The sequence below is a fragment of the Lathamus discolor genome, chromosome 1 (assembly GCF_037157495.1).
Source record: "Lathamus discolor isolate bLatDis1 chromosome 1, bLatDis1.hap1, whole genome shotgun sequence".
Lineage (NCBI taxonomy): Eukaryota > Metazoa > Chordata > Aves > Psittaciformes > Psittacidae > Lathamus > Lathamus discolor.
The window spans coordinates 100285514-100313473 of NC_088884.1; the positions used below are offsets into that span (position 1 = coordinate 100285514).

The window sequence follows — 27960 nt, forward strand, 5'->3', positions numbered from 1 at the left end:
AAACAAAGCACAGGATTTTTATTTTAAACATAAAATTATTACCTTTATGAATGAAGAAAACTTAAAGCAGAGAGTTGGTAGAGCACAGCTGAGATGGGAATACTGATTGAGAAAACAAGGCATGCGGAAAACAAATCAGAACATCTGGTGATATCTAAACAATAACAAGGAGGAGAACAATGTTTTAACTAAACAACACATAATTCAGCAAATTAGGTGGGTGGTAGCACTTAAGTGACATTTAAAGTCATGATCTGAAAAAATTCAGTATGTCGAGTTGTTCAGATAAGGAGTTTTATTTTCGGACTTTTTTTAACAGTCCAGAATTCCTACACCACGTAAATCAGCTCATTTAGCTTAGTTAAAGCACTATTCATTTCAGGTGCTGTTCAGCAGAGTATGTTTTATCACTAGGAAAAAACAGTTTTACTTCGCATTACATAAAAAATGGTGCAGGGATGGGAAAGGTATGTTATCTCTTGTATACAAATCTGATGCAGTTCTCAGATATAAATTTGGCTCAGTATGAATTAGGTCCCTCAAGTGAGAAAGCACCACAAAGAAACAATAATCCTTCAAAATGTGATGTCATACTATTGATAGAGAATTATACATTATAAACTCACCTATCTCATGGATTTTCTTACATTTTTTGTTTTACAGATGTGCTGTGGACCGCCACCCAACAGATGTAAACATCAATTTAACAATACTTTGCTCAGATTCAAATGGAAAGAACAGATCTTCAGCAAGAATCTTACAAATAATAAAGGGTAAAGACTATGGTAAGTTCCATTCAGGGTAAAGCTGGGAAGAGACAGTTTCTATGCCCATGGAATCATAAATAAAAAGCAGAAGAAAACTGATACAGGACTGTATATCCAGCATAGGCAGTTTCCACCATAGACAGGATAGGTAACGTAAAAAAAAACAACTTATGGAAAGTATGGTACAAGCAGATAACAATGCAAGACAAAACAAAATCTAAATGACATAAATTTTTCCTGTTGGTGTAGAATATAATATAAATAAGACTTAAGAAATATGTCAGTTGCTAGTCTGTCAAAGATCTCACTGTTGCTTCCTATGATGGCTCATAAGGAAGATTTTGGAATATCGGGAATTGATGAAAATGTGTTCTCAGCCATTCACAAATAACCTTTTAAGATACAGAATGGAAACTTCATGTAGAGCACTTCCTATAATGGAAAAAGTGAGCTAGACAACAGATCATAACCAAACAGGGAAATGATTGAGCTCTGTTTAAAAATGACAACCTTAGAAAAATGCATGATGCTGCTACTTCATAATGAATGACTCGTTTATACTAGATTGCAAAAAGATAAACACAATTAAGGACTTAAAATTTTAAAGTGTTGCATGCTCTCTCTGACTCAATATGACTGTCAGTCACAATTTTAGTTTAATGTTTAACTCTGATACTCGTTAAGATTGCTTGCTCAGGCAATCCAGGTGACAGTTACTCTGAGCTATCATCTACCTTGGTTGACTGTTTAGCAGCTTGCAAATTCATGGTGGTAAAAGGTGATAGGTGCCAAAGGTGTGTAAAAGCATCAAGAGCTGGTCTATCTCCTGAAGTGTAGCATTTTCTGGGTTTATTCACATCCCTAGTCCTCCCACCTGTACTTTACTTAAAGCAAAGCAGTTGTGCTAGCTAATACAATAGTACACAATAGCGTAATGCAATTGTTCTACTTTAGTTGTTGCATGTATTTTCTGTGTTCATTTTATAAAAGCCAAACCAAACAGTAATATTTGGTAAACCACTGCTCCAATGGAATTTTGACGGCATCTTTATTGCAGAGTAAACTAAGCAATATTCTGTCTATCCAAAACAGCTTGCCAGTATTAATACTAGGCTCTGGGTCAATTGCTTCAATAGAAGGAACTCATCATCTTTTTCTCCCACATAAAATTTCAGCACTTACTCTTGTAGAATAATCAGAGAAATTAATCTATCAAAGACTTGCAGATAGCCCTCCAACTAAAAGAAGTTCCTATAAACCAAAAAGGTCTATTGGCTATGGCTTTAACTTAAAATTATGCAGTTAGCATGTCAAGTTGAGCCTACTTTTGCCCTAAGCAGTATTTGATTGAATGAATAGGAACATTTCCAGTGAAACTTCCTTGGAGACATTATTTGGTATGACTAAATTCGAAGTTTTGTAAGAAAAAAGAAAGGAAAAATAAAATGTGTAGGAACTAGCAACTACAACAGCAGCATAAAACAGAACCATAGAATCATAGAATAGTTAGGGTTGGAAAGGACCTTAAGATCATCTACTCCCAACCCCCCTGCCATGGGCAGGGACACCTCACACTAAACCATCTCACCCAAGGCACTGCCCAACCTGGACTTGAAAACCACCAGGGATGGAGCATTCACAGCTTCCTTGGACCCATTCCAGTGCCTCACCATCCTTACAGTTAAGAATTTCTTCCTTATATCCAACCTAAACTTCCCCTGTTTAAGTTTTAACCCGTTAACCCTTGTCCTGTCACTACAGTCCCTAATGAATAGTCCATCCTCAGCATCCCTATATCCCCCCTTCAGATACTGGAAGGCTGCTGTGCGGTCTCCACACAGCCTTCTCTTCATGGTAATAGATTACCATGAGAAGCTATGGGCAGCGATACTAGTGTTTTGTGGCATGTAACGCACATACCGTGTTTGAAACTGATTTTGAAAGAGTTTTTCAAACCACTGAAAGGCTTTGAAAACAAATTGTGCTGAAAGTCACTGAAATTTCTGCTCTTAGATACTAGAAGGACTTTACAGTGAAGGGGGTTTAATTGTATTCCTGAAGTTCAGGAGATCCATTATGCTGACTGTATTGACATATAAAGTTAACAGTTAAAGTTAACAGTAGTAATTACATCAGCTTCAATGAAAGTCCGACCTAATCCTTATATAGTTTTATTCCCCCAGCCTGTGAACACGGAAGAAAGCAATTACAGCCTCTCCTATCTATATCCCTAACTGATTGTTTCACAAACAGCCTTTGTTGTAATTTTCTGATTTTTTTTCATGTTTCATTTGCAGCAAAAGACATTGAATTTTGAAGAACGTTTAAATGGAATTAATCGGTTTTTTTGAAGTAATAACATGTTCATAAATGTGAATCAAAATATGATTCTGCATATGATCTAATGCTACGGTAGTTCCTTTTTAGAAAGTGAGCCTTCACTTTTAGAATTCAAACCATTCAGCAGTGGATCCTTGGTTGGTGGATTTGTCTATCGAGGCTGCCAGTCTGAAAGACTCTATGGAAGTTATGTATTTGGAGACCGCAATGGGTAGGTTTCTTATAACGCACTTCTAAACAAAAATACGTATAAAGTATATTTAGTTATTGAGCTTCCTGTATAAAGGAACACCAACAGTCTTTTATACTGTGTCACTTTGCCAGTTTAGTGATATGACAGTGCAGATTAAAGTCTAGATTTGGAAATAAAATAGTACAGTATCCTAATGAATGGTGACATAGGTAACGTATCTGATCCTTGAAAAAAAGCACAGACAAAGACACATTACAGCACTCTTCAGATTTTAGTTCTAGAAACACTTAGATTCATCATTTACATTGTGATAGGAATAAATGTTAATTGTGGAACAGTTTCCCAAACAGGTCTAACTGTTAAGACACTGAAAACTTTTGGGTGTTATGGAAACATCACTGATGGAGCAAAGTGAATGGGCGTAGTTTTCCCATGCCAAATAGCTCAGTACTCACAAATGGCTATATAGGGTTGCTTGAACCCAATTTTGCACTGTTTGAATGACAGGAAGGGAAATGCTGTGCGTTTTAAGCATCTGAAAAACAACAGGCAGGAAATCATAAGGTGATGAACTGCACAGATGTATCTATGGAGCTACTTGCAGCAAGTGTTTACTTTTTTATCTGGACCTTGAAAACTCTCTGTTCAAAATGTAATATAACAGTATGCTTTATGTGTTTTTGAATATAGAAATTTTTTAACACTGCAACAGAGTCCGGCAACCAAACAGTGGCAAGAGAAACCCCTCTGTGTTGGCAACACTGGTTCATGTAGAGGTTTCTTTTCAGGCCCTGTCTTGGGATTTGGTGAAGATGAATCAGGTAAATAAAATAAATAATAAAAGTTGTTAAATCATAAGCTTTATTGGTAATGCCTGCTGAACTATTCAAAAACTTACTCAGAAGCATAGTCAATGTCTAAAACGAAGGAATCTAAAGGATATGTTTTCTTTGCCAAAGATGTCTGTGCTGCTTTCATGTACCCCTTAGCAGCCTTGTAAGAAGAACCAAGAAGAGAATGGGTTGCTGGAAGGGGCAAAGGTCCTTACTGTCTCTCACATTCTGTGGAATGTGTTCCTCAGTATGACACAATGTGTCACATACTGCCTTTTATTCTCAACATTACAGATTTAAGAGGCAAAATACTGCATGAGCAGGCCGATCCCCCTCTTGTCCCTTCCTAATTTTATTTTTTTAACCAATTCTATAAATACGAAACAAAACACATTCATGATAAAATGCTTCTCACATTTTATCATCAATTTGGGAAAGTGCTATTTTGAATTTCCAAATAGCAAGATTCTGTTGTATATTTCAGTGATTCAGTATATTTCAGACTTCTTCTGAAGTTGTTTTTAATCTCATCTTGCAAATACAGCTAGATCACAATAGTCTTGTATTTGACATCTTAGGAAAGAACTAATTTATTGCACTGGTTTCTTTAACAGGTGAGATTTACATATTATCAAGCAGTAAAAGTATGACACAGCCTCACAGCGGGAAACTCTATAAGATTATTGACCCAAAAAGGTGAGCAACACTAAAATTAGCCTTTCCTTCAACAGGTTAGAAAACAAAATGTAAATGTAGTTCTTTACATGTAGCTGAATTATGCAATACTGACATTCAGTAAGAAAGGAAATTCTCAATGCAGGGGGCTTCCTAAAAGCAAATGCACCATCATCAGCAAGCAGAACAGATTCACTAAAAGTAATCACTGTCTCATAGAAAGTGAATGTGAGAAGCACAGAGGTGTAACCAACACTAACTTCTGGAAATTTTTACTCTTCATCATTATCCTAAATGCTGCCCACTTTCCCACCTAGATTCACATTTTTTGCATGCTTTCATAGAAAAGTAGACATATTTAATACGGAACCATGTGGACCAGCACAGCTAAAACATGCTCCTGGTAGTTCTGAAGCAATTGACTTGTAGGTACCACAGAGGCTAAGCAGCATCAATGGAAGGCAGATGCTAGAATTCTCCCCAGCACTGCTACTTCCTTACCTGCCACTGTGGTAGGACAGCGCACAATGGGAGCTGGCTCAAAAGGTTAGTACTGGCTGACAATACCTACTCTGTGTACTGAAAAGCTACTACAGAAAATAATTTCACAGTACTAGACAGCAGACAAGCCATCCCCAGGCAGTGCTAATCTCAATTCCTCAGTTTCAGTTTTGCCACAGGGGCATTGCTAAGGGACAAATCCAGTCTTTCCCAGACATCTCTTCAGTTGTTCAGCATCTTTCCATATCCCTGCATTTACCTGTCTTTCCCTGGGAGGTTTGGAGCACCAAGGAACGAAACCTTCTTCTCTTGAACTGTGTGCCAAAAATATATTAAATTCTTTAACAGTTCTTAAAGCACCATTTCCAAAAGGCGTATAAATCCCACTCAAGTGACTTGTGAGACATGGAGTTACTATGATTAGCTTCACTAGTTAAACTAATTAACTAGTTGTAAAATGAGGATAAATGAAAATTATCAAACCAGACTTTCTTGAGATATGATCTTTGCAGAGCAGCTATAGCTACTAAAATATTAGGGGATCTGGAAAGACTGCAAAAAGCCAGTTTCCAACATGACCCAGGGGCCCCAGAAACAATAAGAGCAAATGAGTAGTAGATACTCACTTTTGCTGGAGAAATACCATTTTCTTCCTGGTGGATCATGCTGCTCTATCAGAGCAATTCTGTAGTATGTAAAGGTACCACATCCATCCTGCAAAAGCATCAGAAATTAACACAAAATGAAGCTGGCAACAGAAAAGAAATTTGTCATATTAGTTACTTTGACCTTATCATACCCTGAAAAACCAATTGCCTGTTTGTGCAGCATCTATGTCAGCACCTTCTCCCATTAGCATCAGACAGAGTTAGACTCACTTTTTTGGGTTTGCTATTGACTGCTTCAGTGAGGAGTCTATTTTCCTGTAAGAATTTAAATTCTAAAAATTGCTACTGGGACAAGCAAATAATAAATATGTAAAACAGCATGCACACTGTATTATAAGTTACAGTAGAGTTTCAGTGTTCTATAATTATACTATCCCAAACCTATAGCAAGTTATTTGGAAGCAGATGTTACTTGCAGGTTAGTGCAGTCTGTCAGTCAAGGTTAGTACGTGTGTTTTATTTATGCTTTCTGGTATTAAAAACATTTTTTTAGAACAAAACTTGCCATTCTTTCTGGGATTGTTTAGTCTGTTGGTGTATGGTTTTAAGTGAATTTTACACCCTAAATCCACTATTAGTATCTAATTACATGGGGCTGCCTTGTTTGACCTCGGCTTTTTGTTCTTGTTACCTCTTCCAGTAGGGTGGTCTTCAGCTGACATACCTGAAAGGCCAGACCTCCCATTGCTGTGCTCACGGTTGGCTGTTTTCATGCATGGAAAAGGGTTGAGACTGTGTTTGGTTACTGATGAAAGCAACCAGAAAACTATAAAATACTTCGGTAAACTGGCACGCAGTTGAAATTAAACAGACTGTGGCAAAGGGACATAGGTTTTGGTAACACTTTTTAGAAACATGAGATAATTTTCATTCAGGCAGTTTTGAGTTTTGTTGGTTTTCAATCTCACACCAATGCAGGCTTTTAAAAGACAGATAGCTACTTCCACAAAAGAGCACTGCAGCTCTATTTACCATTTAATGCTAATTTCATATTGCACATGTAAACAATTTTAAAATTCCACGGCATTGGCAAATATTCATGTAATGCTTTGTTAACAAAATACTGTTATTCATGCGCTGATATTTTTTTTTTTTGCATACTAATATTGTTGCTCCTTCATGTCTTCCTCATGGTATGTGCCATGCAAATATATCAAATATGTATAAACCCTAGTAAGCTCTCTAGAACACAAAGATGCTACGAGTGGGCTCTGAGCATCAGATATAAATAAAGTCATCAAGGTACCGATTTGTCACATCTTAGAAATTCATTGCTTGCTAAGAAAACCCTTCACATGTAACAAAAATGAAGGGTTAAGCTGAGGTGATATATAACAAATTGATAAATATGATCAACACAGAGGTTCTGAATCCTTCCATCATCAAGGCAGTTTGAAACATAGCATTCAAGTTACCACAGGAAACTTTTGTTCAGGTCTTCCAAATACTTAATGTCCATAACTAAATAGCTTCCCCTCAAAAGCACAGAATTACATAATCCTTCTCATTGTAACAAGGTTCTTAAAATAATACATTAGTACTTTGGAGCTTTTAGACAACGAAACGATAAATCAGAAACATGAAAGTTAAAGTGAATGTTAAAACCAAGTATGTGAGGTGCTGCAAAATGCACATTTACTACCTATTACCAAAATCAGGTAGAGTGAAGAGGATAGGCAATAGTATAGGTTAGCTTTGAGATTGGAGAAGATGTGAGAAACCCTAAGAATTACAAACACTGAAGAGCAGCTTTAGGTAAATTAGTTAAACTAGCAGACAAAAGAAGAATTTCTTAAGTTAAAACTGTGTCTCTGAAAAATATATCTATTCTTTGATAATTATAAAAAAAAGTTATCACAAGTAAACTGCTTTCCAGGGTTAGGAACTCATGAAAAAACACACGGAGAAAGACTTACGTACTTCTCACCTAAAAGGCAGGGCTGCTCATGTCCTGAAGATGAGTGCAAATACCAGCACTTTATAAATTGTCTTTGTGACCAAAAAAGAAAACCTTTTTATTTTCTATATTTCTACTTGCTGGTTTATCATTTTTCTATCTGGCTTTCTGTTTCTACAAATACATAATAATATAAATCAAAAACACATTGATGAATGCATAGGAAAAATAACTAGGTAAACAGTGGTGTAGAAAATGTGTATAGGTCCAAATATTACAGTTAGTCAATAACGGAGAAAACAGCAGACAAACTCATTAGAAAACAAAACCTTGACGAGAGGAGAAAATCAGCTGTCGACAGTATTAAAAATGTGTATTTAAATAAGAAAGATCTGTTGATAGGTTCATATCAGCTGTACTTCAAACATTATTACCAGCTGTTCTTTGAAAACCATAGACGGGAACAGGCCAAGAAGTAAGAAAATAAACTTTCGAAGGTGGCAGAACAGCCATAATGTGGCTTTGTGAGCCTTCTTTTAGGATACATATATTATGATCACTTTTATCTCCACACAAATTCTAGAAAAAATTAAAGAATCAGAGAGGAGTATTCAAACTGATGGACAATGCAAAAGATTTCCACTTAACACCTGAAACTTAACTTAGAAAAGCTTATAGTGCTGTATAGTTTTGTGAAGTTTTAAGTGTTTGCCACTGTTGATACGGTGATTCCAAAGGGAATAATTCTTTTGCTCGGGATGGCTCACTGGAGCCAGCAGGTGATTTTTATAAAAGAGGGCAGAGCTTAAGTGTCCTTGCACACTTAAGAGTTCCTCTTCCTCTCCTTCTAACACCTTACAGATCTGGATTTCAATATGTTTCATATCATCAGCCAGAATAGCTGCTTTCCATTGGATTGAAACTTGAACTTGATTCAAACCACCTCACTCCTCTTTCATGCCCCCCCAAGAGTATGTACTTCCACTTATCATCCTTTCCATTATCACCTTCTGGGATTTCTGCTATCAAAGAGTATTTCCAAACAGACTGATTTCAGACACTAAGGGACAGTATCTAGGTCATACCTCATTTTGACATTGTTCGGACTCTTTGCAAAAACATTGGTGGTTTTTATTTTTTAGTATGAGCCTAGAGTGTTTGATGCTATGATAGAAGAATAGCATTTATGAAAGCGTAGCCCTCTGCAAGGCTTTAATTACTATGGAAATGGAAACACAGAAACATACAGTATTAGACTAATCTGCATCAAGATACTTAGGTCTGATGGGTTATGGATACACTCTGAAGCTACTACTGGAAACTCTCTGTAAGTGAGCCAATTTTGTTGGTGAATGCTCTCACCAACCCAGGTGGGCCCTATGATTTCTTTCTGTTCAGAAAGTTACTATCCCTTTAGTCATTTGAGGGAATGGAAAGCCAGAATTAATGTCTAATGATGTTTAGTTTAGCCGGAGCATGCAAAATTCTTATCTCATTTACCTACCCACATGCAGTTACTATTCCCATAAGAGACACTAAAGAGAAATTAGAGCTTTTTGCAAACACCAGTCTAGAGAGTTTCACTTTACAGAAGCACTTCACAAAAACTCCTTTGTAACCACAATGGAAAAACCTAAGGATTTTTTTCAATCACATCACAGCTCACTGACTGTAACAGTTTTTGTTTTGGTTTGGGATTTTTTTTTTCCTCCCTTTTTTTTTTAGTCTTTCTAGCATTGGCTATTAAGGAGTTCTCACTTTCTATCGCTTTATAAGGAAAAAACAGCTCAGTTTATCTTTTGCTTATTTTCTGGAGCCTGCAGGAAGCCTCTGCCATCCTAAAGAAAGTCACACATAATAGAGCAGCTTTAGCCCAGTAAGCCAGTCTTTCCCAATTCATCAGTCAAAGTGTTATGCAAGTGGCCCCCTAAATTGATAAATTCCCACAGTGCCTGTTGACCCAGCTGCCAAGTGCTCATGCAGCAGGTGTTGTTTTCATGACCACCCTGACAGTAATACAAACTGTTTAGCAGTTGCATTGACCTCTTAGCTATTAACATTGATACAGGCTTCACTAGGGACTAGTTTTCAAACATGACAGAATTTCTTAAGACTAGAGGTCATGAACAAGTATACCATATAAGAATAAATTTGATATGCTGCTGAGTTTAAATCTTAAAAGCCATGAGTTTTTTCCACATTATTCCCATGTAGTAAATCTGGAGACAAGTAACGAGCTTTTGGCATCTCTCCCAGGACTAAAGGTATACTTTTTAATTTTAGAAGCTGTACCTGAAGAGATGCTATATTTATTCTATGACAAGTAGTAAATTTAGTCTGTGACAAGTAGTGAAACAAAATTATTTTTTCTTGACATTTTCCCTTATAAAGGAAAAACCCAAACAACTAGTGCACAAATTTTGGTGGTATACTTCAGCATCATTCTTACACCTAATATCCTGTGAGCAGTTAATTGAAGCATAACATTCTTTCCTTATACTTTTATCACAATCAGGATTTCTGTGGCCATGTCCCTTCTTTGATTGTGAACATCCAGGAGTTTTGTTTGGGGTTTTGTCACTTTACTGGGAGAAAAGGAGATTTTTGATATTGTGTCAAAGGCACGAAGGAGGAATTGTTTTCAGTACCATTGTATTACTGCTGAATTTGACCCTCCATTTGCATTGATTTATGTATGTCTGAGTTACAGGCAAGAACATATAGCAACTGAATCACTCTGTGCATTTAGTGGAACTTTGAAGAGATGCACTAAGGAAAAGCATGAAATCCTAAGCAGTTCCAGCATGAGTTTTAATCTGTTAAAGCATGTTAGACTTTTATGTGCCTCTAAACTAGCAGTAGAAGCTACTTTCTTACACTGGCGACAGTAATGGAGCAAAAAATATTTTACACATCCTACAGCCAAGAATTCCCAGTTCACTGCACTCGTCAGCAAAGGGACCCAGCGAGGGCCCCAGCCCCCAGTACAACTTTTCCTCCATGTTCCATACATTTAGAGTTGTTATACAGTTTCATGAAAGCATGTTTTAACAAGCAAGATATACTGTACTGTACTGTATATATGAACAGCTCTTTAAGATAACTAGAATTGTACAGACCGTATAAATAGTCATTATCAGCTACATTTTTGGCTGACTTTCTGTGGACCAAGTAGTGCTTACTGTAAGCGTAATCAAGCCATACCCTTTTGAGTTTTATAGATTGAGGGAGACAAGAAAAAAATTCTCTCCAGCCCACAACGTGGCTCCATCTATTCCCCTCCATTTTCCACATCAGGAGACACAGCGAAGCACTAGTTATATAAACAAAACCATAGGTTTGTCTAAGTGCTGGAAAGATCAGATCCCAACAGTCAGTTTGAAGACTTACATTATCTTTGTGAGATTCAGTTCAACTTATGCCAAGCTTGAAAATTTCCACCTCTTTAAAACCTTAGGAATGCAAAGTGGAAGTATTGTGGGGTAAAGACTTTCTCTTGATACATGTTGGTACCACAACAACATTCAAATCCTGAAAGAGACATGTGGCTTTTCCCATAGTACAACCAAGGAAAGCCAGTAATTCTTCTCGCACACAAGGATTCTGCTGCAGCTGCATTTGTATTCCTCTTTTCCTAAGGCACTCTGCCAACCAGAATATTTTCCATCTTTGTATCTACTCCACCCCACCATAAATAAATATTGTCTGAGGATGATGAGAGCAAATTATTGATTGATGGTAGAATAAAAGGGGCAAGCTTATATTCACAAGTACCAAGAGCACTAGAAAACTTCAAATCATGAAAGTGACCAGCCATGCTTGGCTGGGTACAAAAAGTATTATTTCTACCTCCTTACTTAAATACAAATAATAAAAGAACCATATATTCCAACACTATCATAGATAAATACTATATCACTATTCATAAAATAAATTATTATCTTTACAAATAAAATATCTGTGTGACTTACGAGGTCATTCTTTGCTAAAGATATGCCCCTGGAGCTCTCTTCCAAGAGATGCTTCAGGAGCCTGAGGTTATGCTTCCTGCTAAACACAGTACTGTACTTGTTTTTGAGCAAGAAAAAGGCTCCCATTTAAAATAACTTGAAAGAAATGGGCTTTAACAGAGACAGATGAAGAAAGAATGTTGTCTCCTATGCAGCTGGCTATAAAGAAATCACTTCAAATTTAAATTTTTCTCTTTTTTTTTCCAGAGATAGGAATGAAGAGAAAGATCTTTTTATATCTGAATAAGTCTCCACTGAAAATCATATCATTTTGTAGAACTGTTTCCAAAAGAGTATTGCCTGTGAATCTCACAATTTTTAAGTGTAGGAACTTTCTTAACCATTACTACAGAACTGGAATTCCTTACAGGTCAAAAACCTAATGCATTATATTTAAAAGACAGCTGTGGAAATACGTAAACATAAAACCTGAAAGGGTTTCAAATATGCTGCATGAAAGGCGTCAAAATGTTTCAAAGCCCTTAAATAATACAGGACCTTAATCCTGATTTTCAGAAATGCTTTTGAAATTTTGCTACACTAAAGATGCATCTACACATTCTTTCTGTCCTTAACATCTTTGAGGAACCAGTTATTCTGTATGGATGTTTAAATAGTCATGGTAGCAATTAAGATTGAGCAGAGAAAATGCTACAGTGAACCGAACTAGTGAGCCTGTACTCTACTAGTGTGTTTCAAAGACAAATGCAAGAAACCGTGTAATGTACCATTAACAAGCTGCATGCCAAAATGGGTGGGTTAGGGAGAATATAAGCCCAGTCAGCTAGTTAGGGACTTCTATAACATTAGGCACGAGCACTTATTTTTCTTTAAAATTATTTTTATTCTATCTAATATTACTTTGAATGGCCCCATTGTGCATAGAAAAATCTTTGTAAACCCCTACTAGAACATGGGCTTCATTGGTATCTTAGAAGCCATGAGTTCAACTAGTCAATTTTGTTTTCTTTAGCTTATTTTTTCCCTCAATATTTCTTATGATGTTGAAACGGCAAGAATGCCCAATTTCCCTTGTCTTTTTCTTCCGCTATTTTCCACATCTCCATCATATCCCGTCTTCAGACTTCAAAGACTATACTTTTCTCCCCATAGGATTATCAGTCTGGGATTTTAATATTTGACAGGATAATCAGTGCATCAGCTGCTGTATCAGCTATTTGCATATAATTGGGGGTTTAATACTGATGTCAGCATAATGAACAATGTTATTTTCTATTCTATTTCCATTCATACAATTTTGCTTTGGCTTGTTTAGATTCTAGTTGGACACTTAGCCATGGTTTCTCTGAGCTCTCCATGAAACTATTACAATCTTTGTCCTGCAAATTTCAAGCTTAGGAATGTATGGCAGTAGTTCAGATTATCTGCTTGAGAATAAAAAAATTTTTATTTGTCACTGATTAACTTCATTTGCCATGATGCTCCCACTCAATTGCTTGTTTAGATCTCCTAGGAGATCCTGATGTTCTTTTCAAAACTTACTGCTGTGCAATCAAACCTACAGCAGAGACAAAACATGGTACCTCTACCGTGAGCCTGTAGCCTTGTGATGATCCAATCAGTCTCTAGCTGCCGAACTCAGACAGCAAGTAAGTGGTCAATATGATGTTATACAGCTAAATTAAAAACAAAAACACTCCAAACAATTAACATCTAAAAAGCATTGGAAGTCTTATCAACAGTTAGAGAATGCTTAGGTTAAAACACTTAAGTGTTTTACACACTTAACACTACAGAAGGAACACTACAGTTGCTACTTTGTTAAGGAAGACAATGTTGTGCTTTTGCAAATAAAAAAGGCTGGATATCCAAAATATTTTGTAGACATTGACAGAAAAAAATTGCATTATGTAAGACTTGATACCAAGAAGCCCAGGAAAAAAACAGTATCAGAAATATTTTGTCAACTGAACAACTATTTCCTTCATACATGCATTTCACAGAAGCACCCACAGAATGCTCGAGGCTGGAAGGGACCTCTGGGGGGTACCTGGCCCAACACCTGTGCTCAAGCAGGATCACCTGGAGCTAGTTGTTCAGGACCATGTCCAGTTTCTGAATATCTCCAAGGATGGAGACTCCACAACCTCTCTGGGCAACCTGTGCCAGTAGTGAGAGTCTTTCCTGATGTTCAGATGCTTCAGTAAGCATCCAGAATGCGTAATCCAAATATGATTTCATGACAATATGGAAATTAAATATCTGCCATATCAAACTGAATTCATAGACAGAGGCAATACGCTTGCAAAATTATTATGCATTGCATAACGTGTGACATAAAACTTGCTGTTCAAATTACTCTTTCCAGGATACAAACAGAAATATAAATCAGCAAGAAAAGCAAAAAGACACCATCAGATTCTGGACTGAATTATATGACTATTTGCACTTGCTGAAGAAATTGCACACAATCAGTAGAATTTAGCATGTCTAATAATGATATTATCCAGAGATATATGCTGCCTGTGATAAGGTCTTCAGGAAGTTTGTTCGCTAGGTTTATGCTTTAAGAATTCTCAAGGACTATTATTTCATCTTGTAGACCTCTGAAGGCAGTTATACAAAAGAACAGAAAATCACACTGTATTGTTCTTTAATGTAACATGCTATGTCTACATTTCCTGGTGTTTTTGAGAAAAAAAGCAACCCCCTTAGAACGGATTTCTCCCCCTGACAGTACAATAAAAGAGACTCAGGCCTGTAATAACAACCCCAAAGCCTTTTTTATTGACCCCAACTTTTAACTGTTTGGTTCATTATTTTTTTTCCAGGCCTTTAGTCCCTGAAGAATGCAAAAGAACAGCTCAGCCTGCACAGATACTGACATCTGAATGCTCAAGGCATTGTCGGAACGGGCACTGCACTCCCACAGGAAAATGCTGCTGCAATCAAGGCTGGGAAGGAGAATTCTGCAGAACTGGTGTGTATACAGATTTATAGCAATAAGTGAAAAAAACCCATGATATGTTATAAATTGCTTTTAATTATTTGCTGAGAGAAATTTTCAATGTATGTCACTGACCACCAGTTCTAAGGCAATGACAAAGGAGTACTGATCTCATGAGTTGTAGAGGAACTGTAAGTTTGGATGAGTGCAACAGTTAAAACATTTAATGCAGTGTGAACCATTATAAAATGCAATTAACAGCATAAATATGACAGACAAAAGTATTATTTTTTTCACCAAGACTGTAAAATGAAAGGAAATACAATCAATATGTGTTCCCTGTTTGGACACTAAGCTTTCACCTGCAGTATTAGCATTGTCAGTGGCATATAGGAGTCCCTTGTCAGGAAAGATGACAAATCAGACCTTCAGGTCACTATTGCGTATTTTGCACTTTGCTAAGGTAATGTAAATACTTTAGTTTTGGTACATCCTTACTTCTGATACTACAGAATAAAATCGCTCTAGTTTGTTAATGAGAATTCCGTGCAGAAATTATCACAAAGCAACTAATAACCAGAACATTACTGTAATCTATTATTAATCACAGTGCTTTTATTAAGTCCTATCTTGTTGCCATAGTGTAACTTTAAAAAGTCACTTACTTGAAAAAGTGACTGTAATCAAACTAGGTGTTGGATATGACACTAAAGGGTGAGATGAATGAACATACAGTGCCAAAGCTGTCCTATCACTGTCTCACAGAGGCTGTGGTTATGTCTGAGCTGTATAATTCTGGCCTATGGAGGTCTTCCAGAGCAAGCCTGGGTACCAGAAATTGCTATTAGTGCACTATTGCAGTCTTCTGAGCATGTTTGCCCAGTGAGTTTATGCCGATGCCTATACAAAGAGATAAGGTTAATGCAGTGGCAGTAGAACTCAAGTGTAAAAGGATTACCGAGTAAGACAAAGCAAGGTTCAAATGATGGATCAGGAATAATTCAGGTTGGAAGGGCACTCAGGAGAACCCTGCTGAAGCAGGATCAGCTATGAGGTCCTTATAGCCTGGAGTGTAAATTTCAGCAATCTCCTGGTTTCTAGTGATGAGCAGGAGTGACTTTGGAATTAAATTAAATGAAATTAATTAAATCACTCAAGATATATCATACTGGCAAGATTCATGAATTGACCATCATGCAACTGTGCAACAAAAGCAATGGATGAGGTAATCTGACCAAATAGTGCCACTTTGGTTGTTCCCACTTGTCAGTCAGAGGTTTCCTACATTTAGAGAATGAAGCTCATTCTACAGCCCCTGTTCAAGTGGAACTTAAAAGTAAAAAAGATCTCCAGTGTGACCATAAATGGGTCTTGAATAATCTGGCTTGTTTAAAAAATTACAGCTCTATGATAGATGATTTAATAAACGCAATGCCCAAGAAAGCTACGGACTGTATCCCATGCAACACTTACAGGGATGGAGCAGCCACATCTTCTCTGGGCAACTTGTTCCAGTGTTTCACCACCCTCACAGTAAAGAATTTCTTCCTAATGTCTAATCTCTAAAAAACTCTAAAAATCTAAAATCTCTAGAAATACTCTGGTTCTTTTCTTCCTAAAGGAAATTCAGTTCTGTTCCACACATAAGTGATTCAAGAGCCAAAGGAGTGTACCTCTATGGTCAATTGTAGTCTGCTCTGCAAAGGACAGCATGTAGTGCAGAACTCTCTGCGTGTACAAAGGAGTTGACCTGAGATTTAGTACTTGTTAGGCTGGAGATGGTCAGGTACTAAAGCGTCTCACCAACTCCAGGGCTTTTTGTGTTGGTAGCATTAGAAATGGGATGTTAGACAACCACTGTTTAAAGATCTAGATGTGCTGCATGTCTTTTTTTTTTTTTTTAATGATATAACAATCTAAATTACTTCCTCCCCCTAATACTCTAAACTTAAAAAAATATGTTTCCAAAGCTTGTAATATTTCATCCTTTTCAGTCTGTTTTTAATTTATGTGCTTTATCACTTTAAGTTTAGAAAGGCTTTAATGAATGTGTACTGTATATTTTTGGTTTGTGATGCTCTAAACAAACTAGAAAATCACTGTTTTTTACCCACAGCAAAATGTGACCCAGCCTGTCGACATGGAGGTGTCTGTGTAAGGCCTAATAAATGCTTATGTAAAAAAGGCTATCTCGGCCTCCAGTGCGAACAAGTGGATAGAAACATCCGAAGAGTGACAAGGGCAGGTATTCTTGATCAGATCCTAGACATGACATCCTATTTGCTGGATCTAACCAGCTATATTGTATAGTTTCTGGGACTATTTGGAAACTACACTTTCAACGGGCATTTGTTTTGAATCCTGTCATTTTTAAAAGACTCTTGTCCTGCAACAAATACTGGTGATTTGATTTACTTTATTAATTTAAGTATAATATCCACAAATGTGCAGGTAAATTCTTTGTGTGTGTGTGTCAATATTTCTGTACGTCTCCCCAGACGTACTGACTGCCAATATGCGCGCACACACAGGCACGCACTATCACAAATGCAGTTTTATGGCTAGTGGAATTTTTTTAAATATTTATTTCTTCATGAGAAATAGTTTACGAAGTAATTCCACTGTAAAACACATTTCTGTCAAAGGACTTTTCATGGTGTCTTAATGGATTCTTTGACATCCCAGAAATCTTATGTCTGTACCTATCTGATTATGGCGATGAGAGGGCAGTTTTCAAGCTCCGCTGTATAAGCTGCTGCTTAATAAAATCCAGTTGTAACGGTTTCTAAGGTGAACTGAACTCCATCATGAAACAATATTTGAGAACTCCTTAATGCATTCCTATCGAGGCAATTCATTGTAAGACTGTAACCTTCACCTTCATCAATGTAACTCTATTACAGAATGTTACGCATTTCTTTATCTAGCATAGATGCAAAAATCTGGTTATCGCAGCTTAATATCAAGATTGTTTCAAGTGTTTAATAATTAAATTATATTCGCATATTTCAAAACCAGTCATCCTAGAAGGTCTGCTTTTTATCATATATTTTATTTAACGATGGGCACTGGGTTCATGTTACATATTTATATTATTTTATTTTATTTTTATAATATAGACATCACCTAGATGAGACAGCTTTACCATATCCTGTAAAATACTAAAGTTACATTTTTCACCAACTTAATTGGAAAGACGGGGAAAGAAAGAGCAATCACACTCTTTAATGTGTTGTGGATCTAATCTAGAAATGTATCCTTGTGTCAACTTGTACTCATTTACGACGGATGGAAAAAACAACTGCCAACCAATCATAATAAAATTCCAGCATATGTTAAAAGTGTTCATAAAGTGATTCACACCGTAACAGGACAGGCCAGATTATACACGAGTAGACTGCTGCCAATTTCACGGTGAACGGAACATCCCTGGATGAGAGCTCACATGAGCATGTGTTGGCTGTGTAAGATGTCACTTGTACAAAACATATGATTCTCACCAAATGCAGTTTCAAATGTAAATGTTACTTGAAGAGCTAACGTGAAATTGAGTCTTTGTAAATGTATCAATAAATACAGGTACATGCTGTAGTCAGGTTTTCTAAAGCATTCCCAGACTAAGTAGATGTATCTTCAAAACTGGTGCCCTCTTTATCTACAGCTCCAGGGCATTACTGGCAGTCTCTTTGCTCACTACTTACCAACTAACAGATTTTATTTGCACTACCTGGCTGTTATAAAATCTTGCCTACAAAAAGAAAGCAGAGTAGCCCCAGTGTGCGCATCCTATGGTTCTTATCAGCAGCTGCTCATTCGTCAATGATTTACAACACTTTAGGCAATAAGATCCAAAAGGCTTTAACCATATTACTCTCCGGTAGTAAAGTTACCTCTCTAAGGCAGTGACATGCCATGCGTTTTCCTTTACAGAAAGTTGTCAGTCTTCATTTAGGACATATTAAATCTTAAAGTACAGCATAACAGAAAGTTGCATTTCCCTGTCTTAGGCATTCCAGCTCAGAGGAACAGAAAATTACATTTGCCTTCCATATATGTTTGCCTGGGTTTTGAGTGACCTCATGCCAAATGGAAATTGGTTGAGAAATCTTGGTTAAGTGCTCAGTGAACAATGGCCTGCATTAAAAAGTGCATGCATAATTTTGCACAATGTAGATTCAACTGACAGTCCATTGAAAGACATCTTGGGATTAAATGAGCATGAAGACCAAATTGCCCTCTCACCCCAGAAAAGGGTGGTCCCTTATAGTCACACGAACACTTCATTGGCTAAGCAGTGTGACCAATCTTAAAATGAACCCTGCGGTAGCATCTGTAGGTTAATAGCAGCTCTTTGTCTCCGCTGCTTTCTGCCTTTAGTCTTTCCCCTGAATTCCATCACAAAAAGTTTTACAATTAAAAAATGTCGTGACAACCATTTTTGTAAATTGACCTTAGCATCTAATCTTTCCTTATTCAACGTGGGTGACAAAAATGTGAACTTCTCATGAATGAGCCAGCTGTCTAAATCTGTCACATAGCACAGCTTTATTACACTCTTCATAATCGGCAAAGCAAGAAAGTCACTGAAGTATTTCAGCAACGTTTAAATATCTGACAGAGATAATATCTTTAACACTTTCTTTAATGAAATACATTTTAAAATAAACCCAACTTTACCTCCACTGTGACGCATTATTTTCAACAGCTGGGGAGATGTGATAGTTCTTTTCTCACTGGTTAGTTCCTAGAGACTTGAAAAGATCCCCAGGAATATATATGTCATAGCCATGTAGAGAAGGGATAACCATGATGTTATAGCTTTGATCTCAATAATAAAGACAATTTAGTTTACTAGTGAAATCAGAAAATAGAACTCCAGTAAAAGCTAAGAATTAAATCCATGTGTCATTTAAATCAATGGGAAAACACTCATATCGACAGTGCTGCACTCAGAAAATAGCTTTTAAGCAAAATACTTCAGTTTATTAAAAAAAAAAAAAAAGAATTTATGTTTGAGTCATTCCACCAAAGCTTCAAACCTAAGAAGTAATTTAAGTGAAGATTAGAGAGAGAGGGGAGACAGATAGTTCGTGGAAAGTGTTTTGCTTCATTTTTAAATCATCTTTTATATCATGTGAAAGCAAGCCTCTGCAGTAAGCCCACATGGGTACATAGGAAGTCCCAGTGGAAAAGAAGTATTCCCAAAAAAAAAAAAAAAAAAAAAAATAAGGCACAAAACCTCCTAGCTGCTTATTTATCAAAAGAAATTGCACTATTAAAAAGAGTGAGCAAACCCCAGGCCCAGCCACCCAAGATGCTGATATAAAAAGGGCAACTGCAGTAATTGCCCTGAGAATTGGCATACAAAACAAAAAAAAAAAGGGTCTGTAGAAAGCCTGTTGCCAGTTAGGTCATTCTGCAGCCATTCTCACACAACCTCCGAGAGTGTCCCAGAATAAAACTGAGCTTATAAATGAAACTAGATAAATGAGGCAATTAGATAAGGGCCTCCAGAAGGGACTTTATGTATGTGTTCAAGTTGTCTCTGTCTCTGTCTCTCTCTCCCCTAATCTTTTATTCCATTCATTTCTTCCTTTATTCGGAAATACTGCCTCTCTGTTCCCAACACATTGTACATTTCAAGCATTCTTTGAGGCTTTTTACTGTTAAAAGAGAACAAACATACCTGTTGCAAGAAACATAACTCTATTCCTGATGCCTGCTAGTTTTCAACCCTCATTTTATTATTCTGGGACATAAAACCTTCATCTTTCTCTTTTTAAATGCCACTGATCAGAAAGAAGGCATACGATTAGAATACAAGAAAAGTTTTTACTCCATAAATATGTAGGGAGACAAAAAGATGTTATGTAAAATCAGCTCCAAATTGCTTCACTCCATTTCATAAAAACAGTAAACTCATTTTTCTAATGTGTCCAATAAGAAATATTAACTCAAACTGCTACCCTCAAGGAAATAAATCCCTTCCGTTAACAGTCAGGGACACGGACGCAAGCCCTTTGTACCTTTAAATCCTCACTGGTTTTTATATTTCATGCAAACAAAGTCCAAGTTAGACATAACTGTGTCGCCAACATGACACCTCTGTTTATCGCCTTCTTTCATTCACTTCCCCACATTTTGGCTTTGCAGCTCCATCCTTTCTAAAACCACAGCAAATGTCTATAATCCCTGGTTGCTGCAGGTGATGCTTATGAATTTTGAAACTGCCTAATAGACTTGTGCATCAAATAGGGTTCCCAGCAGGCTGCGGTTTTTGTCTCTTGATCATTCCACAGAGCTTTGTTATTTTATAGTGACTTCTAAGACTGCATCTTAGTGTGGACATTTACAGATAAGGAGTTTACAGCCTCAAGAAGCTCTGCCACAGGATGTTAAGCTCAGACTAAAGCTGAAAGAAGGGAGAAAGCACTTGGTCACTACACAGTCACTATGCTGATCAGAAAGTTACCAATTCAATCCAACAATCAGATGTCTGAAGCAAAAAGCAGAACAATATTCCTAGGATGATAAAATATTGCTTTTCAGTATACACTTTCTCTAATTTAGGGTTAGAAACAAGGACATTTCAGGTATAAATATGCAAAATGGAAATTCTGAAAACATGAACAAGCAATTTTTCACAGATGTAAAGTCCCATTAAGGTAAAAATAAATATTCATACATGTTATTTTACTTACATCCATGAAAGAGACAGTTATAAGACTCAAGCCATAAGGAAAAAACAACTCCAAGGACATCCTGCTCTGCTTGTTTTTCCTTAATTATGTAAATCCTTTAAAAGACATTAATGCATTTTAATTTACTATCCTGATACACAGATATACTAAATTTAACTGTGTATCAGTTTAATTAGGAATTATGCCATTTGATCTTCTGTCCTACTTAAAAAAAGTGATCTTTGTTTCAGAAAAAACAAAGGAAGTCATGAAGTAAATAAAAACTAATTTTTCCTGTTTATAATATTAAAATTTGCCAACATTTTATTTTTGTCATAAAAAAAAAAAAAAACCAACAAAACAAAAAAAAAAAAAACCCACAAACATAAGAATCTCACCAAAAGGGCAACCAATGCTTTAAATTTATTCTAACCCAAACTTGCAGGAAGTATGTACTAAATAATCTGGATTCTGGCTACAAAAAATCCTAATAAATATTTCCATAAGTAGTTTCAGGGCAAATGTTGTAGAAACATTGAGAAAATTTAAGCCTGTTTTGCTAAAATGTTCATTGTTTTCAACAGCAGAGTAATTCAGTGGAATAAGACACGTGTACTTTTTAGGGTATAGGTGTGAGACAGCAGAAGCCACCTGAAAGCTTAGTACAGGATTACTTTAATCTTTGAGGGCCTGACTCCAAGTCCATTGATGTCAACTGAAAATCTCCTCTTGACTTCATTAGTTATAGGATTAAGTCCTTAAAAGATATCCACTTAGTTGGCAGAAGATCTCAACTTCAGACATCAGTGCACACATGACCTCTCTGTGTCTGCATCTGCAGTCATTAGACATGCCAAGGGTTTCTGGAATAAGACTGCAGATTCAGCCCTGCATAAAGCCTTACTGAGTATATCCTACTTAAAGATGTACAGAGCATATCCAATCCTCTTGGGTTGCCTTATAGTACTGCCAACAGTTATACAAGGGGTCTATTAACTCAGCCAGGCTTCTTGATACTTCTTCAATATTGAGGAATTAGCTTACATTTTTCTCTTTCGCACATATATATGCCTATTTCAAATATGTAAGCATATGCCACTAAGCAGTAAAGTAATTAAAATACCAAGTCAGTTGTCCCATTTTCTGAAATAGCCATAGTAAGACGGCACCCATAGCTGTCCCCAGATATGCTCACAAACATTCACAGAAGGGCTCCCTCAACTGTTCGGAGTCCAGTATCACAAAGGCTGATTTCAGCAGCTAGGCACATTTTCAAAACCTTTCTTCCTGTATTTAATAAGGATTGTGTAATATTTCAATCAAGACTATATCCTAATCCAAAAATATTGTTGCCACCCTTCCTAATAAGACTAGTAAGACTGAAAGCGATGAGACTCCTCAGTAGTGAAATGACAGACAAAAGTAATTATGGGGTGGGACATAAGCAAGCATTCTATAGACCTGCATTAGGCAAACGGATATCTGCTTGCCTTTGCACTCATTGATTTCAGTTATGACTCTGCACACAGAATTTGTTGTGCTATAAAATGCACAACATCAAATCATAGGACAGCAATTAATTCTGCATAGACTTCAACTGGGCAGAATGATTAATCAGATACTATGACTAATGCCTTATCTGGGAAAAGACAAACATTACTATTTTATAGCACTGCACAAACGGTTCAACTGACAGACACATCAACCTTTTTCCTTCATTTCACTCATGAGTTTATTAATAATTACTAATTTGGTCTGTATATTAGCAAAGGACTATCATGCTGTCCCATAACCCAAAGAAAACTCCCATGGGCTTCCATAAAAAATTTTTCTTGACATTACACTGATTTAAAAGCCAAGTGACACACCTGCCTACCAGAGCTCTCAGTACTGAAAACACATCATTCGAGTGACCATTTCACACTACAGGAATTCACCAGAAAATAATATTCTGTGTTATACACATTTAATGTATGTCATCACCTGTTGCCTACTGTACCCACACAATCCAAAATGTCAGAAAGAATGTGGACAAACAGCAAGCTGCATTCTTGGAGGAGAGTTTTAGTTCCACTGATAAACAACTTTCCATCTGTTATAAGTAATCAATAGGGTCCCATGTATCCTGTATAGTTAAGTTCCTTTTACACTCTGTGAGATTTTCCCATTTATTTTCATTTTGCAACAACAAAAAAAAAAAAAAGGCAAAAAGTGAAAAAAAATGCTGAAATTCCCAGGAAATTCAAGAAAGAAGGCACAAGCTAAAGCACATGAATATGCAGTGGCTGTGTTCACAATATTCTTGGGTGAAAAGAAGGCAGAGATCTGGCTGTTTTGGAAGGGTTTTTTTGTGGTTTTGTTGGGTTTTTTTAATGTAGGATGTATTTTGCTGTAGGACAAAAAGGTGGTTTGCATCACAAGGCAGTAACAAAGATGTCTTACTTTCTGAATGTTCCTAGGAGGAACAGCTAAAAGGAAAATGTTCTAGGCAGAGTCACAACTGGTGAACAGAATGAACTTAATTCCTATCAAGATATACTGAGATCAGAAACCATATGGTATTAAGTCACCAGATGTATCTTGTTGTGATCTTCATTAATACCAGAAGCAGTAACTCTACTCTGTGAATTATCCAGAAATGCTATTAGCTGTTGCCCACAAAATATACAGCAGAATTACAACTTTTTCTCTTTTGAGAAATTTGAGAATTCCCCTTTGAGAACAATTAGATTGTAATGGGAGCCAAGCAGAAAAGGAAAAAGAAACAACAGAATTCTCACACTTAAGAACATTACTGTTGTGATATTCCTCTGCTCAATAATTTTATGTTATAGTAGCTGTCACGTACTGTATGTACATTTGAAATGTCAGGAAATAGCTTAGAAATATCATTCAAACTATGTTTAAGTATCTTCTATAAACTGTATTATACTACTAAGCATATACAGGCACCAATCTAGCAGAGCACTGGAGCACACAAGTAATTTTAAGCATATGAGCCTCACTGAAGTCATGTGCTTAATGTTATTAATATAAGTGCTTTCCTAGTTTGAGACCTTACAAGTCTTTGCAAGTCTACCTATGTAGACTACACATGCTATATGTGTATTTCTTTTTAGGGAGACATGGCTGAAGCTCACAATGAGAGAATTCAGTTAGGGCCTGTCACAAATCCTATATAACCTGAAATAATTGCGTCTTTGTGCCTCCACTTTCCATCTGAAAATTAGTGAAGTCAATCCTTGTAAAGCGCTTTGAGCTCTTCAAATGAAAAGTGCTATAAAAACTACAAATTATTATTATATTATTGAAGACCATGTATGTATACACACTATTATGTAATATATAATATATGTATAATGCATATAAATTCTAACAAATGTATTTGTGTAATATCTGAAAATGGAACAGTTGTATCTGGAAGTGATAAATGCATAGAGTTGGATTTATTGTTAATCTGTGGATTTAATGATTTTTTTTAGACAAAAGGATGTTTAAGTGTATAATTGCTTTTCTTAATTTAATATATTTATGTAAATGCATGCCTGAAGTTCTGGATAGATAGCTATTCTGTGTCCCTTAAGCTAATAAAATATATTAAACTTTATCTTGCTATATAAGGTTCACCTGCTGGTTTAATTTTTTAAAAATATTTTTGTTATGACTAAATTCATAGTTTAAAAATCATGACATTTTAATCAGCTCTTTGATCTTTGCAGTCAAAGAAAAAAGCCAACATTTTGTATATTCTTTGAAATGTACGCTAGTTTTATTTATATAAATTCTAAGATGCTTTCATAAAATGTGACCGAACACTGCTATTATTTTTGGAATGGAAAGTTTGGAATGGGGTTTCCTGTTTGCTTCTGGATAAGTGAGAGTGAAAACTAAGATCTCCATATTGAAAAGATACCTATTTCATTGCAAGCAATACAGGACTGCACTACAGCCTGAATGAGGGAATTTCATATACAGGCATTTCAAGTATAAATAGCTTGGAGAATCATTTGGTAGCAATGGGAAAAACATTGGGGGACATTTCTTTGGTTTATTTAATATCTTCAGAGAAGCATGTCATCAAATCAACATATGTTAAATTCAGATATACATTTGCCAGTGATTTAAATAAGGGCCATAAGAAAGGATGTAGCATGGAATTCTTTCCATTTCTCCCCATCTTAAGTAACAAGGTTCTGTTCCATGGAAATCAACACCTAGCCATATATATGGGAGTAGGGCCAACTCAATATATCACCTCACTATGGATTTTAATACAAAAGAGCATTTAATCATGATACATAAATGCAAACTACACTTGCAGTTTCCATCCGTGAGAGTAAAAACCAGTTTGGACAGGGAGCCCTAAAGAACCAAGGGCTTCTTCACACACTAAGTTTACCTTAGTGGTTTTGAAATGCTGTTGAATTAGTCTTACACATTTAACTGAAGTGTTTAGCCTGTCCTGTGTTTATTTTTTAGACTAAAGAATGAAGCATCACTGACGCTACAATATTAATGCTATCTCTACGTTTCAGATCTAAGCCAAAATAATCTTAAAATTTTCATGAAATTGTTTTTCCATTTTTCAGCTAGTTATACCATTAGTGATATGGGCTGGTGGCCAGCCAGATGACTAGGATCCAAGGAAAATTTGAACTTCACCCAAATTGAGGATATTTGGAAACTGTATTTTACTTTGCCTTTCAATAAATATAGCAATCGCAGGAATGTTCTTTTAAATACATTTTCTTCAAAATTCTCATTTGAGGAAGGGCTCAGAACAAGAAAACAACTAGAAGAGCAAATAAAATGAAGACATCAATGAGGACTGGTTTGATTTTTCTAGCGAGACCTCTATATTCATGAAAGTAGAAGCTCTGTGAGGTATAGTACATAATTAGAATAAATACAGCGCAGCATGTGGCTCTGATGACACTATGAGTCATTGAGTTTGTTCTTGTAATTTATTAAGAAATTATGAAAACCCACTGACATATTTATAAGCCTTGGAATTAACAGCTACCTTTCATTTATTTTACAACACATAAGACATGAATTTTACTTAAAGTATTATATATGCTCAGCTGTGTACAGCAAGACTGTAATTCTGCCTAAAGCATCTAATGGCATCCTAAACCTGAGGAGCCGAATTCTGCTCTGTCTTTAGTTTAATCAGAGGAGGTACCCTTGGCCTCTTGAATGAGGCTCGTGTGGTTTGCCAGAGTCATCAGAACATTCAAAAGGAATTCATGCACAATTCTGGAGCATTTTATTTTAGTATTATCCTTACTTAGCTTCAGTATCTAACCACCTTTTCCAGAATATATACTTCAAATAAGCTTCTGTCCTTTTATTGCCTTTTCTATTTCCATGTATAACTATTGTTCAAGTCTTTTGTTCTTTATTTGTATAGAGATGCTGTGTCTCCGTTCTATTGCCCTGAATTTACCACATATTTACAAGTTTTAAACAAGACAGACTATGGCACAAGTGCTTTTTTTCTGTTTTATCAAAAAAACTAAGAAAGGGCTCAGCCTCTGGTTTAACTCTAAATTAAAAATGCACCACAAGTAAGTAGAGTAGAATCTTTTAAATGCCAAAGAACCATTTTGGTCTGTGTGGTTGTATTTACTTATTTTGAGGGAAAGGATTGGTTTGAGTCATATTTGATGACATGTCTACGGATGACATACATCTCTGGCAGAATTGGACAAAGTGGGACATAGCTTTGGTTTTGAAAAACCTCACTGAACAGTGGCTTTCTTGTTTGCTTGGTTTGGGGTGGCTTCTGGGTTTTTTTAGTTTGGTGGGGTTTTTTAGCATTTGGGTTGTTGCTTTTTTTTTTTTTTTCCTTCAAAGCTAGGATTCCTGGATTTTGCCTGAATTCCAAGCTTTTGGCCTGAAACAGTTGAATGAATGGTTCTTATACTGGTTCACCATTCAATATTTAAAATCTATCATTTATTCCTTAGGCTATTGCCTTGTTCTTTTCCAACTGTTCCTTACCTTACATTAGTACAAATTCACTGATATCAGCGTTTTTTGGGAGGTGAATCAGGTTGTGTTAAGCAGTTGCTTTTCCTTCTCACTTATTTTATATCACTTTAAATAAATTACACTCAGAAGTGTTTGTCATATTGTTCTACAATGAAACTACTGTCATACTAGCAGAGTTTACTCCAGTCACATGCACAGTATTTACATGCTTCACCTTTCACTATGTATATTTGATTACTCAGAGATGGACTGACTGAGGGTGGGAATGGAGGAGTCATGTGCCAGTCCTCCATTAGATCAAGGGGGATATTCTCCTTTCAGTATTAGAAAATTGATGTTTGGTAATACATATGCGAGCTATTTTCACTTCACAGAAGGGGAACATACGTGTGAATCAAAAGGCTGCATTTGGTTCAGGAGTTTTATAAAGAAGAGAGCCAAACTTTCATGCAGTGGAATGAGTGCATTCCTGGTCAGATGAATAAAACAGG

The 27960-nt window shown here is 36.3% G+C and overlaps 1 protein-coding gene across 2 annotated transcripts in view; it reads left to right on the forward strand.

Annotated features, from left to right (window-relative positions):
• Positions 1–18133, forward strand: part of HHIP (hedgehog interacting protein) — a 72382-nt gene extending 54249 nt beyond the window's left edge. The window contains exons 8-14 of one of the 2 annotated variants that reach the window (XM_065687966.1): positions 664–785; positions 3195–3318; positions 3991–4121; positions 4748–4829; positions 14677–14825; positions 16909–17037; positions 17912–18133. In XM_065687966.1, coding sequence (XP_065544038.1) covers positions 664–785; positions 3195–3318; positions 3991–4121; positions 4748–4829; positions 14677–14825; positions 16909–17037; positions 17912–17922 — 748 coding nt within the window. In that variant the 3' untranslated portion in view covers positions 17923–18133. Of the gene's footprint in view, positions 1–663; positions 786–3194; positions 3319–3990; positions 4122–4747; positions 4830–14676; positions 14826–16908 lie in introns of both variants that reach the window. The other variant, XM_065687976.1, reaches the window with a different exon arrangement.
• The last annotated feature ends 9827 nt before the right edge of the window (positions 18134–27960 follow it).